This window comes from Equus przewalskii, chromosome 9 (assembly GCF_037783145.1).
Source record: "Equus przewalskii isolate Varuska chromosome 9, EquPr2, whole genome shotgun sequence".
Lineage (NCBI taxonomy): Eukaryota > Metazoa > Chordata > Mammalia > Perissodactyla > Equidae > Equus > Equus przewalskii.
In genome coordinates, this window is record NC_091839.1 from 16,408,149 (window position 1) to 16,423,334 (window position 15,186).

General features: G+C 56.8%; 1 protein-coding gene and 1 long non-coding RNA gene across 2 annotated transcripts; one reads left to right on the forward strand and one right to left on the reverse strand.

Moving 5' to 3' along the window:
- Positions 1-509: 509 nt before the first annotated feature.
- Positions 510-9,436, reverse strand: DACT3 (dishevelled binding antagonist of beta catenin 3). Its single transcript, XM_070558047.1, has 4 exons — positions 9,096-9,436; positions 3,967-4,063; positions 3,631-3,783; positions 510-2,783 (listed from the first exon to the last, which is right to left on the reverse strand). Exons 1-4 carry the CDS (start codon positions 9,342-9,344, stop codon positions 1,381-1,383), a joined length of 1,902 nt encoding a protein of 633 aa, XP_070414148.1. The 5' UTR covers positions 9,345-9,436; the 3' UTR covers positions 510-1,380.
- Positions 9,437-9,871: 435 nt separating this feature from the next.
- Positions 9,872-14,644, forward strand: LOC139073522 (uncharacterized). The gene is made up of 2 exons (XR_011522348.1): positions 9,872-13,260; positions 14,263-14,644. It is a non-coding gene; the product is annotated as an uncharacterized lncRNA (long non-coding RNA).
- The last annotated feature ends 542 nt before the right edge of the window (positions 14,645-15,186 follow it).

Below are 15,186 nucleotides of genomic sequence, written 5' to 3' on the forward strand. Positions count from 1 at the left end.
ATCCTTCCCAAAAAGAAATCTCCAGGCAAAAAAGACTTAACCAAAAAAAAAAAAAAATTGATAAACAATGCATACATATAGTTCAATTTGTGTAAATATATAGTTTTACATATTTATAGTATAACTATAGGTATATGCATATATGTATTTATATAGTCACTTTGATTCATATGCGTATGCAAACGCACAAAGAAAAATGTGTAAAGATGTACATCAAGCTGATTATGATGAATTCCGAGAGAGGGGATTGGGGGCCTGTCCCCCTTTGCCTATATTGTCTCCATTTTTATGAAACCATATTTATAACCAAACAAAACTCAATCAAAGGTCAGATCAATTGAAATAAACTAGCCAACGGTAGGAAAAGGATGTTGAGACCCACCCTGGGATCTGCCATCTGGTTCTGGACACCGCCATAGCCAAAGCAAGCAGTAGTTACTCAATAAACGTTAGTCCAAAGGAAAAATATTTCTCCCATTTTAAAACAGAAGGAGAATCCACCACATACATCACTTTGTGCATTTATTTACAAAGAGGTTAGAGAAACACAGAATCTGGCCCCCCTGTGCACCGGGGAGTCACCGTCGTCATAATAAATACAGTAATTTTAAAAAAGAAAAAAAAATACTGGATTGGAACAGTTGAGGGTCATCCTGAGCTCCCCCCACTCCCTCTCATGGGAACCGGGGCACGAGATAGAAGCCATCTTCCTTCCTCTCTTCTACCACCCAATCCTCCATAATTGTCCAGGGATAGAGGTAAAAGAGTCTTTCTTTCCAGGTGTTCCCAACTCCTACTTGACCCTCAAAACCCCAAAGTCAGTGCTCCTTCCCTTCCCAGGGCACTCTGCAGGCACCATCTGGGTCAGATACAGTCTCCAACCCGGGTGCCAAGGGGATATCCTAGGGGTCCAGGGACATGGAGGGGGGCACTTTGTGAATGAGAGGGGGGCCATATCTGGGCATGGAAAGGAGGAATAAGAGGGCTCAGTGAGAGAGGTGAAGAGGAACAAGCAGACTAAGTGTCTAAACTAAAACGGGGAAATTCAATCTGAATTACCCCTTCTGCATACCATAGTACACCCATAGTACAGATGAGGAGAGTGAGCCCCAGAGAGGGGGAACTTGCTCGTCCTCGGGCTGCAGAGCCAGCAAGCTGAAGTGGGTCCAACGGGGCTCCTCCCCCATTCCTCCCTACGGTGGAGGGGAAGCCTTTCCAACCAAGACTGCAGCGGACCGACGGACGGACGGGGCCAGTGCGGGAGGGTCTTTGGAAGCAGAGAAAACGGTGGTCTTTGGAAGGGAGGTGTGGGCAGGGTCAGTGGTTGGGCGGGTGGTGGTGCAGAGGCTATGGAGGGGGAGCCCAAGCAAACGCCCAAAGTCACACTGTAGTCATGACCTTGAGAGAACCCGAACGGAAACGCAGTATCTTTTTCTTGAGCGCGTGGGAGGCCTTGATCTTCACGAAGACTTTGGCGGGGCCCGCGGGCGCGCCTCCACCTGCACCCGCCCCCGGCCCGGAGGCTGCGGTGGCTGCCACCAGCTGCTGCGGCCACACGAGGCCACCGCTGCCGTCTGAGTCGCTAGAGGCGGAGCTGAAGGCGGGCGACTCGCCCTCGCTGGCGCTCGACTCGCTCTCCCCGTAGCCCCCGCCGACGCCTCCCCCTGGAGGCCCCCGGCGTCCGAGGGGCCCCAGGCGCCCGGCCGAGCACTCCGAGTCGCTGCCCGCGCAGCCGTAGAGCAGGCGGCGCTGCGGTGCCGACGGGGACGGGCCAGGCACGGGGCCGCGGGCCGCGGGGGCGCGGGGACGGCCGCGGCGCCCCTCGGCTGCGTCGATCTCGGCCGTGGAGCGCCAGCGGCGGCAGGCCCCGGCCGCCTGGGCCGCGAGGGTGGGCGCTGGGCCTCGGCGGGGCCTCGGCGGCCGCGGCTCCTCCCGCTCGGCCGTGGGGTACTTGGGGGGCCCCGGAGGAACGGCGGCGGCGCGGCCCAGCAGGCTGGTCTCGGACTGGGAGCGCGCGGCCTTGCGCGCCCTTGGAGAGCCCCGGCGGCCCGAGGCCTCGGTCATGCGTCCTCGGCGGCCCGCGGCCCGGGGACGCTCCCGGGGTGGGGACTGCTCCACGCTGCGGCCCCGGGTCAGCGGTGGCGCCTTGCGCCGCGCCGCACGCCCGGGGAGGCCGCGGGTGGCGGCCTGCGCGCCCGGGATGTACTGCGCCTTCACCAGGCGGCCCTCGGCGGGGCTGTCGGGGGGCGAGGGTGCGGGGGGCGGCGCGGCCGACTCGGGCACCGTCTCCGACTCCCACGGCGAGGCCCACGCGCGGCCCAAGGCGGCCGGGCTGGCGGCACGGCCCCCCGCGCGCTCCACCGGGGGCTCGGGCGCGGGCCGCGCGCCTCCGGGGGGCGGGGACGCGTCGGGCGGCCGCTGGCGCACGCTGTTCTGGCGCCGCGGGCCCCCGTCCGCGCCCCCGGGACTCGTCCGGGGCTGGCCCGCCCCCCGGCGGCGGCGCCTGCGCAGGAGCGCCGAGATGTAGCCGTCCAGGGGCCGCCCCGCGCCCGCGGCGGCGTCGGGCAAGTCCGCGGGAGGACGGGCGCAGGGCCGCGGGCTGCGCAGCGCCACGGCGTGCAGGGGGCTGGGCGTCAGGAAGGGCCCCGCGCGCGCCCGCCGCTCGGCCGACGAGCAGGCCTCCGGGCCCACGGAGCCCGCTGCCGTCGGGTAGGGCGCCGAGAAGGACCGCGGCACGGCTGCCCGGGAGCCCACCGCCTCGGGAGCGCTGGGACTGGCGTCTCCTGGGGAGGGAGGAAAATAAAGGGGAGAGGGTGGAGAGGCTCTCCAAGCCCTTTCTCACTGGGCCTAGGAGGGGCACTGTCCTGCCTCTGCCTCTCTGACCTCCATCCCTAAGCCCTCTCTCTATTTATAGGTCTCCAGCCACCTGACCTCCTGATGCACATCACACCATGCTCCGGCCTCAGGGCCTTTGCACTTGCTGTTCCCACTGTCTGGCCCGCTTTTCCCTCAGGATGTGTGCTTGGCCCACTCCCCCACTTACTTCGGGGCGCCACTCAAAGATCACAGCCTCAGCGACGCCCTCCCTGGCCATGTAGTCTAAAATTGCAGTTCCCTCCTCAACTCAAAGGGACACTCCCTAGTCCCCTTTCCTAAATTTTTCATCGTAGATGTCAATATCTAATGCCGTATTTCTTTCACTTATTGTGTGTTATCTGTTTCTCCCACTGGAATGTCACCTGCATGAGGACAGGGATTTTTTTGCTGCTGTATCCCTCAGCCCTAGGACACCGCTAGGATAGCACATAGTAGGGGCTCAGAAACTGACTCGGGTAAATGGCTCACAGCAGTGCCTGTTTACTGAGTGCCTACCATGTGGCAGTCCAATGCCATAGGGCAGAGGCTCACGAATACTCAAAACCTCCCTGGGTGGCAGGTGCCGTTCGTAATCCCATTTAACTGATGGAGAAACAGAGGCCCCGAAGGAAGCGACGGGCTCCAAATCACGCGAAAAGGGAGTGTCACAGCCAGAATTCGAATTCGGGTCGGTGTGACTCAGAAGCATGTGCTCAAAACCGTCCTTTTACTGTCCACTCCCTGCTCGCAGGGCCCCAGCCCCACCCACCTTACCTAGAGACTTGGGCCTCTCACTGGCATAGATGCCCCGGGGTTCAGAGGGACCCAGGCGTCCATAGGAGCCCGAGCCGGAGAAGCCACTGTCCCCACAGAAGGTCGAGGGAGGTGAGTCGGGAGCTCCTGTGGAGCCGGGGTCTTCATAGAAGCCTGGATGCCGGGAGAAGGGGGGAGAAAACCAGGACGTCTGGGTGGGGAAACCTGGGGGTGGGGGGTGGAGGGGGACAGAGAGGCAGAGGCTTGGGGGGGGAAGGGGGGTGCCCTGAGAGATAGGGGACAGCGGCAGCAGTTGGGGTGGCCCAGGCAGACCCCGCGCCCCCTCGCCGTGCTCACCGGAGCTGCGCCCGCTGTCCTGCTCCAGGCCCCCAGACTCCAGGCTCAGGTCTCCCAGCTGCTGTCCCAGGTCCCAGATGAGCCCCGGCAAGGCCTCCTGAGGGCATGGGGAGAGCGGGATGGTCAGAAGGCCCCGTGTCCTCTTCCCACCGGCCGCCTGTTTCAGGAGCTCCTGGGCAGAGATTCATCTGGACAAGGAGGCTCTGCTTTCGAAAGGGTAAAAGGGGTACCCGAGGCCCAGCATCCCCCTCAAGATCTCCGCCCCTCATCCCATTAGAAAGTCCTTCTGGCCGTCTAACTCCAATCCTTCATGCTGCAGCCACCTCATTCCCTCTTAGGTGTGATGAGTTTCAGAAGGCCCTGCCCTTGCCCCTCCCTCTCAGTTCTCTCCATCTGTGTTCATGGCCCCTTGACTCCTGTTAGAATGTCCCTCTTTGAGTCTAACTTCAGGTCTTCTTGCTGTAAGGGCAGCTCACTGCCAAAAGTTGGTGTCCGGGACCTGGCAGATCACTTAGTCCTTGGTCTGCCTTCTCCTAGTCCTTGACCTGCCCTTCTCGGATGCTCCCGTTTTCCCCCACTGCCCCTTATCCACCCATAGAAAGTTCTTTCGCAAGCCTTCCTAAGTCCTTCCAGCTGTAGACTGACTCTTTCCGGCCTGGGGATAGAAGAGGCTGACGATGGCTGATAGAAGTCTTTGCTCCTCCCCTCGGAAAGAACCCCCCTGCCTCCTGGAAAGTCCTTCTGTGAGTCTAGCCTTAGTGGGACTGCAGCCAGGAGCCCAAGCAGCTTCCTTTGTCCCGGGCCCGCATCTTCCTCCGGCCCTTGCTCCACCCAGAAGCCCCCGCCGTCTGCCCTCGGCGCCTCATCCCCGTAAGGAATTTCAGTTGCATCTACCCTGGGTCATTCTTGCTGTAGGAAAAGGACATTTTCTTCTCAGGTGTGAATAAATGGAGGTGAAAACCCGTTTAGGGGAGTGACCGCGGCTGGGGGTGGGTGGAGGGGCTGGAACAACACTGATGGGGTCTCCCAGACGTTAGGACTTAACCCCATTTGGGAAAAACGGGGCCCGAGCCAGGGAGAGTCTCCCAGGGGTCCGGGTGAGGCCAGAGGTGGCGGCAGCCTCGGCTGACGGTTGACCCTGAGACAAAAGCGGCTTGTCTGGACGGCGGGAGGGAGGGGAGGCGGGAGGAGGGGCTGCGACGGCAGGCGCCTAGCCCTGCCTATTTAGGGCAGAAAGGCTGCCGGCTCCTCCGCAGACACCCCCGCCTCCCCCTCCGCTTCCGACTCCCTCCCGCGGCTGCTCTCCCGCCCGGCCTCCCCCTCCCCCCACCAGAAGCCCCCATCTGGGCTTGTGTACGGGAGGAAGGTCAACAAATCGTTGCGCTTTGGGCTCCTGCCCCTGGGTGCACAGAGATGCTCGGGGTGGCCTGGTCTTGGAGCAGGACTCAGGGAAGCCACCGACTTGCGCAGCATCGAGGGTGGCTAAAAAATTCACAGAGCGCCTCTGGACCCCATGTCAGGCCCCACCCCCACTGATCGGCCCGTGGCTCCCTCTGCTCCAGCCACACGAGCCTCCTGCTGGTCCCCGGACACGCCACGCATGCGCGCCGACCTCAGGAGGCTGCACCCCCGGGTCATCCTCCTGGCTCGCTCCCTTACTTCGTTCAGATCTTTGCTTTCACCACCCCTTCTCGGACCACTCTTTCCAAAATAGCGCCCCCATCGTTCTGCACCCCCTGCCCTGCTTGTTTTTCCTGCACAGCAGTAATGATGTCCTGACTTAAAATGATGTATCAGGTTGTCATCTGTTTATTGTCTCTCTCACTAGAATGCCAGCCCTGGGGGGTGGAAGGCCAGAGATTTTTTTTGTCTTGTTCTCTGCTGTGTCCCATTCTCCCTGCCCAGGACAGTGCCTGGCACAAAGACGGTGCTCAGGAATGTCTGCCGAGGGGATGAATGTATACAGTGGAATACTATACAGCTGTTAACATGGACCAAGGCGATGTCTACAAAGAAGCAACACCAAGATACAGCATTGAGCGGAAAAAGGAAAGCGTAGAAAAGAAAGCGCGAATCAGAATTACCTGGAAGGCGTGTTAAAACCTAAATTCCTGGGTCCCACCTTCAGAACTTCTGCTTCCAGTCTGGAGCCCAAGAATTTGCGTTTCTAACAAGTCCCCCTATGACGCTCCCGGTCCAACGGGCTGCACTTGGAGAAACACTGGCGTAGTCTCCGGGACTTCCCCCAAGAAACTGGAATTTGTAAAAAGCGGAGCAAAACTCTCCGTTTCTTGGTGTGTAAACTGTTTCTTGGAGAAGATGCATTGGAAGATCCTAAGGTCACCCCAAGGAGACAATGGTGGTGCTCTCAGGGGGGAAAGGGTCTGTTTAGGGGGCCAAGGGAGGGACGAGGGACTGGATAGCAGAATGAAGTGTGTAAGGAGGCACTGGTTGGAGCCAAAAGACCAAGGTCAAAATTCAGCTCTACCACTTCCCTGCTGTGTGACCTTCAGCAGGTTACCTCACCTCTCTGGGCCTTGGTTTACTCATCTGCCACATGGGCATCCTCTGACTGCCTCTTTTATGGGGTTGTTGTGAGGAATAAATGAGTTAGAACAGCAGTTCCTTTTAAGCACTTCATAAACGCTAGCTTTTATTATGATGTGAAAGCTGTGAATTCCTAACAAGGAAAACGTAAAACCATGTTTTACTTGTGTTATTAAAAATAAATGTAAAAGGATGGATTTGGGCGGGGGGTAAGTTCTGCAGGTTTCACATCAATTCTTCCCTTGCAGGGAAGGCAAGAGTTAGGGGGACAGAAAGGAGAGGCCCCCTCCTCCCCCAAGCCTGAACCCCCCAACACCCTCTCAGTCTACATGCCCCCTATTTATAAGTCTGACCTCATTCCTTCCAGCTGCAAAGGGATGAATCTTTAAAAGACCAGAAGGTCCTTGGCCTAAATCTGGCTCCCTGCCTGCCCACAATGCCCCTCATCCTTTTTTTGCAAGCTGTTCTGCCAGCGAGCCTGAGGCGGTCCAGCTCCGACAGGTTCAACACGAGCGTGGTCAGGATCCCTGGAGACCCCTTTCCCCAAACTTTCCCAGACCTTTATTCCTCCTCCTCACATGCCCCTCGTCTGTGTCCACTTCCCTTTATCTCTGTTAGGAAGTCCTTCCACAAGTCTAACTTAAGTCCTTCTTGCTGAAAGGGGACCTTTTTCCCTGGTGGGTGAGAACAGGACCCCCGCCCCCATCCAGGATTCTTGCCTCTTCGACATACCCCTGGCCTTTCCCCGCATCCCCATCATTTCTCTTAGAAATGAATCAAGTCTGGCTTCAGTCTGTCTTGCTTCAAAGGGTGTAGTGTATTCCTGGGTGCAAGGTGGGAGGGGTAAGCCTCATAAGAGGCTCAGAGGTCAGGGCAGGCCCCCACCCCCCCTTCAGAAGGACCCAGGAGCCCCCAACACCAGAATAGTTTATATTTAGCGCTCCCCCTCAGCGCCGCTGTCTCCCTCCCGCTGCCTGCCACCGCCTCCTCCCTCACGCTGGGACGGAGTTTGCCTGGAGACTGGGTGGGGGAGACGCCTCTCCACTACCACCTCATGGGGAGGGGGGAGTCAGGAATGGCGGGTAGACAGAGGGGCAGAGAAGCGGGAGACCGAGGGGCAGAAATTGGAAAGCTGAGGGGTGAAGAGAGGGGGAGACGGAGGCAGAGAGAGGGAGGGAGTGAGGGACACGGGCTGCCCATCCCCACGCCTTCTCCCACTCCTCCTAGAGGTGGGAGGGGCCTCCCCAAGCCCAACCAGCTTGGGGTGGGGGTGGGGGGCTGCTGAGGGCCCCCACAATGCGTCTCTAACTTTGGGAGGGGGTGGGGCCTCCCACAGCTGTTTCTGTTTCCAGAGAAGAATGTGCAGGGTCCCACTCCGGGTCGGGGGAGGGGCTGGGCCTGCAGCCCCGGGAGTCCGGCTTCAGTCCCCTCCTCATTCCCCATCTGGGGAGGGGGCCGTGGAGGTCAACAGCAGGGAGAGCCCCCACCCCCGCCACCTCGGCTCAGGTTTCCCCAAACGGGAAGCTCTGACCACACACAGGCTTGGGGATGGGCGAGCGGAGTCAGGGTCTGGGGCCTGGCCCACGGGGGGGAGGGGAACAGGGAGAGAGACAGATAGGGACATGGGACGTTGGAAGAGAGAGGGGTGCAGAAATGCAAGAAGGACAGACCAGGGAGACAGAGATAGAGAGACACAGAGAGACAGGCTTAAGAAAGAGAAATGCACAGAAAGTGACAGAGATGCGGCGGTAGGGAGAGAGGGCGTCAGAAACCCAGGAAAACATCAGAAGAATCAAGGAACGCCAGAGAGACGGAGAGAGGGATGGTGCTCCTTAAGTCATTCGAGAGACCTCTGCCTTGTCTTCCACCATCCGAGCACCCAGGGAGTCCAGAACTCGGATCCCACGCTCCCTCAACCTGCCTCCTCTTGGGTTAACAGGGTTGGGACCAGGTAGGAAAAGAGGGAAAGTGTCACCAGAGGGTCAAGATCACTGTGAGATCCTCGGAGACTGTGAGCTTCCTCTCAGCAGTGATCCCTCCCTCAAAGGCCCTAAGATCCCCTCCCCCCACCCCGCCCCCTCCGGAGATCTCCAAGCACACCCGGACTTAAGGAAGATGGAGCCCCGGTAGTGGGGCCCTGGAGGGGGGCATGTTTAGATCCCAGCTGTGTGACCTTGGGTGAGTCGCTTGCCCTCTCTAAGCCTCAGTTTCTTTCTCTGTAAAATGGGGATTATCACCCCTTATCTCCCAAGATGCAAGAAGAGAAGGCATGCCAAATCCTCGACCCCGGGCTTGACACATCCTTGGCGCCCAGAAGGATTTTCTTTGGGGAGGGGGTGTAAGGGATGGGGCCTGTGCATCTCCCGAGGCTCCAGTCAAGGCGATGCGGGCCCCCTTTTCCCACTTTGGGGGCGGAGAGGCCAGATCCCGCCCGCTGCCCAGACTCCGAGGTCTCCAGCCCCACCCCCTGTCCTTCCCCCCCTCTTCCCTCCCCCACCGGGACGGGTGTCTGAGCATCCAACCGAGACAGACAGATAGACACAGACGGGGGCGGAGGGACGGACGGACAGACGACCCCTCACCAGCTGCTCCTCCAGGGCCGCTGCGGCCCGGCGCGCCGCTGCCGCATCCTCGTCCTCGTCGGCGTCCTCCTCGTCCTCGGCCTCGGCGCCCCCCATTCCGGGCTGGGCCAGCCGCAGCGCCTGCTGCACGCGGTACTCCTGCCTCTCCCGGAGCCAGTGCAACTCGCAGAGCCCGGCCAGGCTGCCCTCCAGCCAGCCCCGCAGCCGGCCCCGCTCGGGGCTCACCGGGAACGAGAAGGCCCGGATCATGGCTGCGGCCCCCCGCCCCAGCCCGGCCGGGCCCCGCGGCCACCCTTCTCCCGGTCCCACCTCCCCGCCCCAACAGCCCGCCTGCCCGCCCGCCCGCTGGCCGGGCTGTCACCGTCTCATCTGCATAGGCGCCCGCCCATTGGGCCGCCCCTCCGCGCCTTATCTGCATGGCCACGCCCCCGGAGACAGAGCAACAGTCGCCTATTGGCCGGCACCCTCCGTGACGAAGAGGCTCGGCTGCGCGCCCGCTGCCCACAACGCGACGCATGCTCCGAGCTGCCTACTCGCCCGGCTCGGGGCGGCTTCGCCACGCCCCCTCCCCGTTCGCCGGCCTTTGGGGCCCTGGCCACGCCCCCCGCGCGTCACAATGAAACAAGCCCGCCCTTGCTCCAATGTCATTGGCCCGTGCCTCCTCGGTCCCGCGGCTGGTCCCGCCCCCCTGAGGGCGAGCTCTGGCTCCCATTGGACCGTCGGCGAGGGGAGGGGTGAGCTATAAATGGAGAATAGGTCCACGTGACAGTTTGGCAGCTGCTCCTCTCCCCCCACCCCTCACAACCCTCCGCTTCTGAGGCTGCGCAGGGGGCGGAAGGGCTTAGAGTAGAGCCTTGATTTTGCCGCCTCTTCCAGGAAGTCTTCCCAGACACTCAGCTGTAAAAGTGGAGGTTCAGGCCAGCTAAGACGGACGTCCTCCCATAAAATGATGCTTCTCAGCGTGGCCAGCTTCACGGGCGTGCAACCGGCTTGGAAGGACCCCGCGCTTGGTTTAATGGTCTGCTGTTACAGTCTTGAAGTTCTTATATTTTGAACAAGGGGCCCCACATTTTCATTTTGCCCTGGGCCTTTCAAATTATGTAGCCAGATTTGCTTCTAAGAGTATAAGATCGGTTATATCCCCAATTCTGGAATTATAAGGCTCTGGGTGGAAGAGTCTATGATTCGACCAGAACAGAATCTAAGCATCTTTTGTCTCCCCGATGCTCGAGGCTTTGCGCTCACCGTTCTAGATTCCAGGGGCCTTTGTTCTCCGTTCTAAGAGGCTTTGTTCTCAGCCTTCTGAGATGCTCTGTTCTCAACGTTCTGTGGTCCTGAGAGTCTGAGCCTGACATTGGTTTCCAAGGTTCCCTCCTCCCTCCTCTGGCTCCGCGAGCGGGGCTGGCGCCCCCTCAGGCGGCCAGCCTGTGTCACTACGCCGAGTGTGCGTCCCTACAAGCTTCAAGATGTAGTTCCAATATTCATACCCATTTCTCAGACAGACCTTGACTCTTTAAAAGCCAGGGACCCGAAGATCACGTGAGAACGTCCCCATTTTATGACCTCCTGCGCACCAGGCGACCTCCCAGTCGTGAGCCGGAGAAGCAACGGCAGGGATTGAGGGCAAAAAGATTGCCTGGGGGTGAGCCGCAGCTCTGCCACTTTCCAGCTGTGTAACCTTGGGAAACTTGCTTAACCTCTCTGTGCCTCAATTTCCTCATCTGTGTAATGGGGGTCATAACACTGTCTGCCTCGTACAGTTGTTATGAGGCGTAAATGAGAGATTTGTCACTTTGACACTTGGAGCAGTGTCTTCCAGGTATAAAAAGCCACAAAAGGGTCTGGAAAATAAGCACAAAATAACGTAGTGAGCCCCAAGGAGACAAATGAGTCTGGACTTTAGTAGGGACAAACTTTACTCAGTCTCCCTCTTGTTTAAGACAGAACTACACCGTCCTTAAACGGCCTTAATTTTCCAACAAGGGAGAGATGACACGGACTGACCCTGGGCGGATATGGAGAGCTCACTCTCCAACAAGATTTTCTTAGTGTCTGCGGTGATGTCGGGACTGGCTTTTCGTCCCTGCTGTTTGTGCAAGACCTGTTGAACCATTTGATGTGTAAAATGTTGGATCTGGAGCCGACTGAGGGCACCAGGCATTTGAAGATGAGTATTCCTGGGAAGAGAAATCCAAAGAGAACTATTCATGGTTGAATAAGGGCCTAAAACCAAGATCTGAGGCCAGACGGCAGCCAGTCGAGAGGGTTCCAAGAAGGAGGTGAGAAGAGATCCTTGGTTGGTGGCGTCAGAACGGCGGTAGCAACTGGGCAGACTGCCTTGTCGGCTTCTCCATCTTCTTGTTTGTGGTGATGATGTCTGAGTTCCTGAGGAACAGGCAGGAGTTGCTCCCAACCACAGCACACAAGTTCCTCCCCTGGAAGCCCCTTGCCTGGGTACAGACGTCGCCTGAATATGGTGGGAGGCCATGTCAGATCCTTGGAATTTACTCCCAAGCATCTGGCTTCTTATTCACGCCTCCTTTAGATCCTAAGGAAAAAAGAGATCACGGTCATCCCGGATCTTGTGTCTGCATGGTGATTTTCAGCCCCCACACGATTTGGCAGACCCCTTCGTCTGTGAGGACTTGGGGGTTTGAGAAGAGAGTGAATTTTATCGATAGAATGAAGGGAATCGAAACTCTGACAAGATAACTGGAGCCCATTCGGCTGGTGGACAGACACCAGTCTGCAAAACCTCCACACACAGAGTCTGCATCCTTGGGGTCCATCCAAGCCACATAAAAATAATTGTCTTGTTTATTTGAGCGGTCAGAAAATAAGTGTTGATTAAAGGTGGAAAACCAAGAAGAAGCTGCCGGGGACAGGACTGGGCTATGAGATGAGTCATAAGAGGAGTGATGCCACTGATCCCAAGAGAAATTGTCAGCAACATCAGTTGACTTGAGTGACCCAGGCTGGGTGAGATTTTTTTTTTTTTTTTTTTTTTTTTTTAGGAAGATTAGCCCTGAGCTAACTGCTGCCAATCCTCCTCTTTCTGCTGAGGAAGACTGGCCCTGAGCTAACATCCGTGCCCATCTTCCTCTACCTTATACGTGGGACGCCTGCCACAGCATGGCTTGCCAAGCTGTGCCATGTCCACACCCAGGATCCGAACCGGTGAACCCCAAGCTGCCAAAGCAGAACGTGTGCACTTAACCGCTGCACCACCAGGCCGGCCCTGAGTAAGATTTTGATAGCCGGAAGCCCCAGGTGAGCTCAGTGAGGAGGTGGTGCCCGCCATTAGGGTTGTTACAGTGGCATTTCCCATATAAAAGGTCCAGCGATTCCAGAGACTGAGTTCGATGAAGGGGCTGTTAGGGACGTCGTGCCAGAAGCACATGAATCCTGATTCATCGATGGTAGGGGTCCCGGGAGGTTCCTGCGACAATCAATGGGTGAGTCAGGAGGGGTCTTTGAGAGGGTTTAGGTGGGACAGTGCTCCATCCAAATTTCCAAATCAGGTCACATTCTGAGGTACTAGGGGACAAGATTTCAACATATCTTTTTTGACGGGGGACACAATTCAACCCATAACAGAAACTGTTAACCCAGAAGCGGATGGAGTTGCATTATTAGTCTTGGGTCAAGGTGAAATTAATGATGGGATAAATGCGTTCTGTGGATAAGGTTTTACCTTCAGGTGCAAGGCGATGTCCCAAATAGCGTACTTGTGACTTGCCGAGTTGTCATCTGTCCCTAGATACTTTGCGTCCCTATGAGCTTGGGGGAGATATGGAGCGTCAGTGAGTGAGCTGTCGAAATGAACTGAGCAGACGAGAAGCTCATCCACATACTGGATTCAAGAGAAATTGCAAGGGAAGACCCAACCCCGCAAAGAGCATTCAGAGTCCCAGAAAAGTCAGGCTCCGGGGGCCCCTGGGGGCATAACCATCGGAGCATATTGTTGACTTCCCCAGGTGAAAGCAGAAAGGGACTGTGAGTCGGGATGGAGAGGGACGTGAAAGAAAGCAGAGGAGATGCTAAGACATTCAAACGGGTGGTGCTGGAGGTACACGTGGAGCCCAGGATGGTGTTTCGAGTGGCAACTGGCGAGAACCTCTTTGATTGACGGCCTCCAGGTCTTGGACCAGCGAGCATCCTCATGGTAACACTGGGGCTCCTGACGGACAAGATGGGAGAGTTGCAGGGGCCCGAGCGGTATTCGGAGGCCCTGAGTGATGGGTTGGAGGCCCTGCGGGGCCTCTGGTGTCAGAGCATGTTAAGACAGTTCCAGGAGGGACATAAAAAGATCTGTTTCCACTTTAAGAGGTTCAGCCTCCGGGGCCGGCCCGTTGGTGCAACGGTTAAGTGTGCACGCTCTGCTTTGGTGGCCCGGGGTTCGCTGGTTCGGATCCCGGCTGCGGACATGGCACCACTTGGCATGCCATACTGTGGTAGGCGGCCCACATATAAAGTAGAGGAAGATGGGGCACGGATGTTAGCTCAGGGCCAGTCTTCCTCAGCAAAAAGAGGAGGATTGGCAGCAGTTAGCTCAGGGCTAATCTTCCTCAAGAAAAAAAAAGAAGAGGTTCAGCCTCTGAGATGCACCTTCTCTTTGTTGAGTTGGGGGCCCAAAGAGAAGCAGGAGTGCGGGTCAGCCTATCTGGATGATGCGGGCTGGACGGAGAGGCTGCCGGGTGTTTTTTGGGGGGGAGGTGCGGAAGGTTAGGGGACTAAGATGGACAGGAGCAGTCAGGGACCATGAGAAACAGGCTGTCTCGTAAACGTGAAATCCTAACTTTCCAGATTGATAGAATAGCCCTTCTGACAAGACTGATTCGAGTAGTTTGAGTAAGAAACTACGCTGGGTAGGAAGGAGCCTAATGAAACGGGCAGTGGCTTGGACAAGCGTAAGCCATGTGTCAAATGATGGTGTTTCCTCCTGATCGTTGTTGTGAACTGAGGGAGGAGGGGGGGCTGTGAGATATTTGTGGGGGATGGTGTGGCTCCTGGATCTACTGAAACGGGGCAGAATGCCATTCACGGGGATGGTCATTTCCCCTGTGTGGGTTGAGGGCTATTTATGAACCCAGAGGAGAAAGTCTGCTGGAAGGGCATCCTTGGGGAGACTCAGTGTTACACTGAAATTCCTTTTTGTATTTTAAAGCCCAGTGTCGAATACTACACAGCCATAAAAAAAGATGGACTCTTGCCACTTGGGACAACATGGATGGACCTTGAGGGTGTTATGTAAAGTGAAATAAATCAGACAGAGAAAGTCAAATACCGTATGATGTCACTCGTATGTGGAAGATAAAGCAACAAACAGAGATACAGAGAACAGATTGGTGGTTTCCAGACGGGGAGAGGGGTGGAGGGAGGGCGACAAGGGTAAGGGGGCACATTTATGCAGCGATGGATGGAAACTGGACTTTTAGTGCTGGACACAATGCAGTCTATACACAAATTGAAATATAATGAAATACACCTGAAATTTATATAGTGTTATAAGCCAATGTGACCTCAATAAAAAATTAATTTTTAAAAAAGTCTAATGGCCCTTTTCTTTACAGTACCTACAAGTCTCTATCAAGATTAAGTTTCATGGGGCTGGCCTGGTCACGCAGCGGTTAAGTTCGCACATTCTGCTTGGGCGGCCTGGAGTTCACCGGTTCAGATCCCCAATGAGGACATGGCACCGCTTGGCGAAAGCCATGCTGTGGCAGGCGTCCCACATATAAAGTGGAGGAAGATGGACATGGATGTTAGCTCAGGGCCAGTCTTCCTCAGCAAAAAGAGGAGGATTGGCAGCAGATGTTAGCTCAGGGCTAATCTTCCTCAAACAAAAAGAAAAGAAAAAGATTAAGTTTCATGGTATCCAATGGCCCTGATAGGATGGATTTTTTTTTCACCTCTAATTGTGTAAGTTGTGGGGCTTTAAGTTGCACTGTGTGGATTTGATTTTATCTGCCGTGGCGTCCTCTTGACGTTGGGCTAGCTTGTGGGATTCTGTAACCGAGGCATTTGGCCAGTTAACATTATGTTTTTGATCACTTCTCCCATTTCTGGTCTCAGGATGTTAGCAAAATTA

What these genes read in the sequence shown, in the direction of transcription:
- DACT3 (XM_070558047.1), bottom strand. Translation starts at nt 9,344, where the DNA reads ATGATCCGGGCCTTCTCGTTCCCGGTGAGCCCCGAGCGGGGCCGGCTG. An exon ending in CGGCCCTGGAGGAGCAGCTG is followed by an intron (nt 4,064 to 9,095) that starts GTGAGGGGTCGT and finishes CCATGCCCTCAG; the next exon opens with GAGGCCTTGCCGGGGCTCAT. An exon ending in TGAGAGGCCCAAGTCTCTAG is followed by an intron (nt 2,784 to 3,630) that starts GTAAGGTGGGTG and finishes CTCCCTCCCCAG; the next exon opens with GAGACGCCAGTCCCAGCGCT.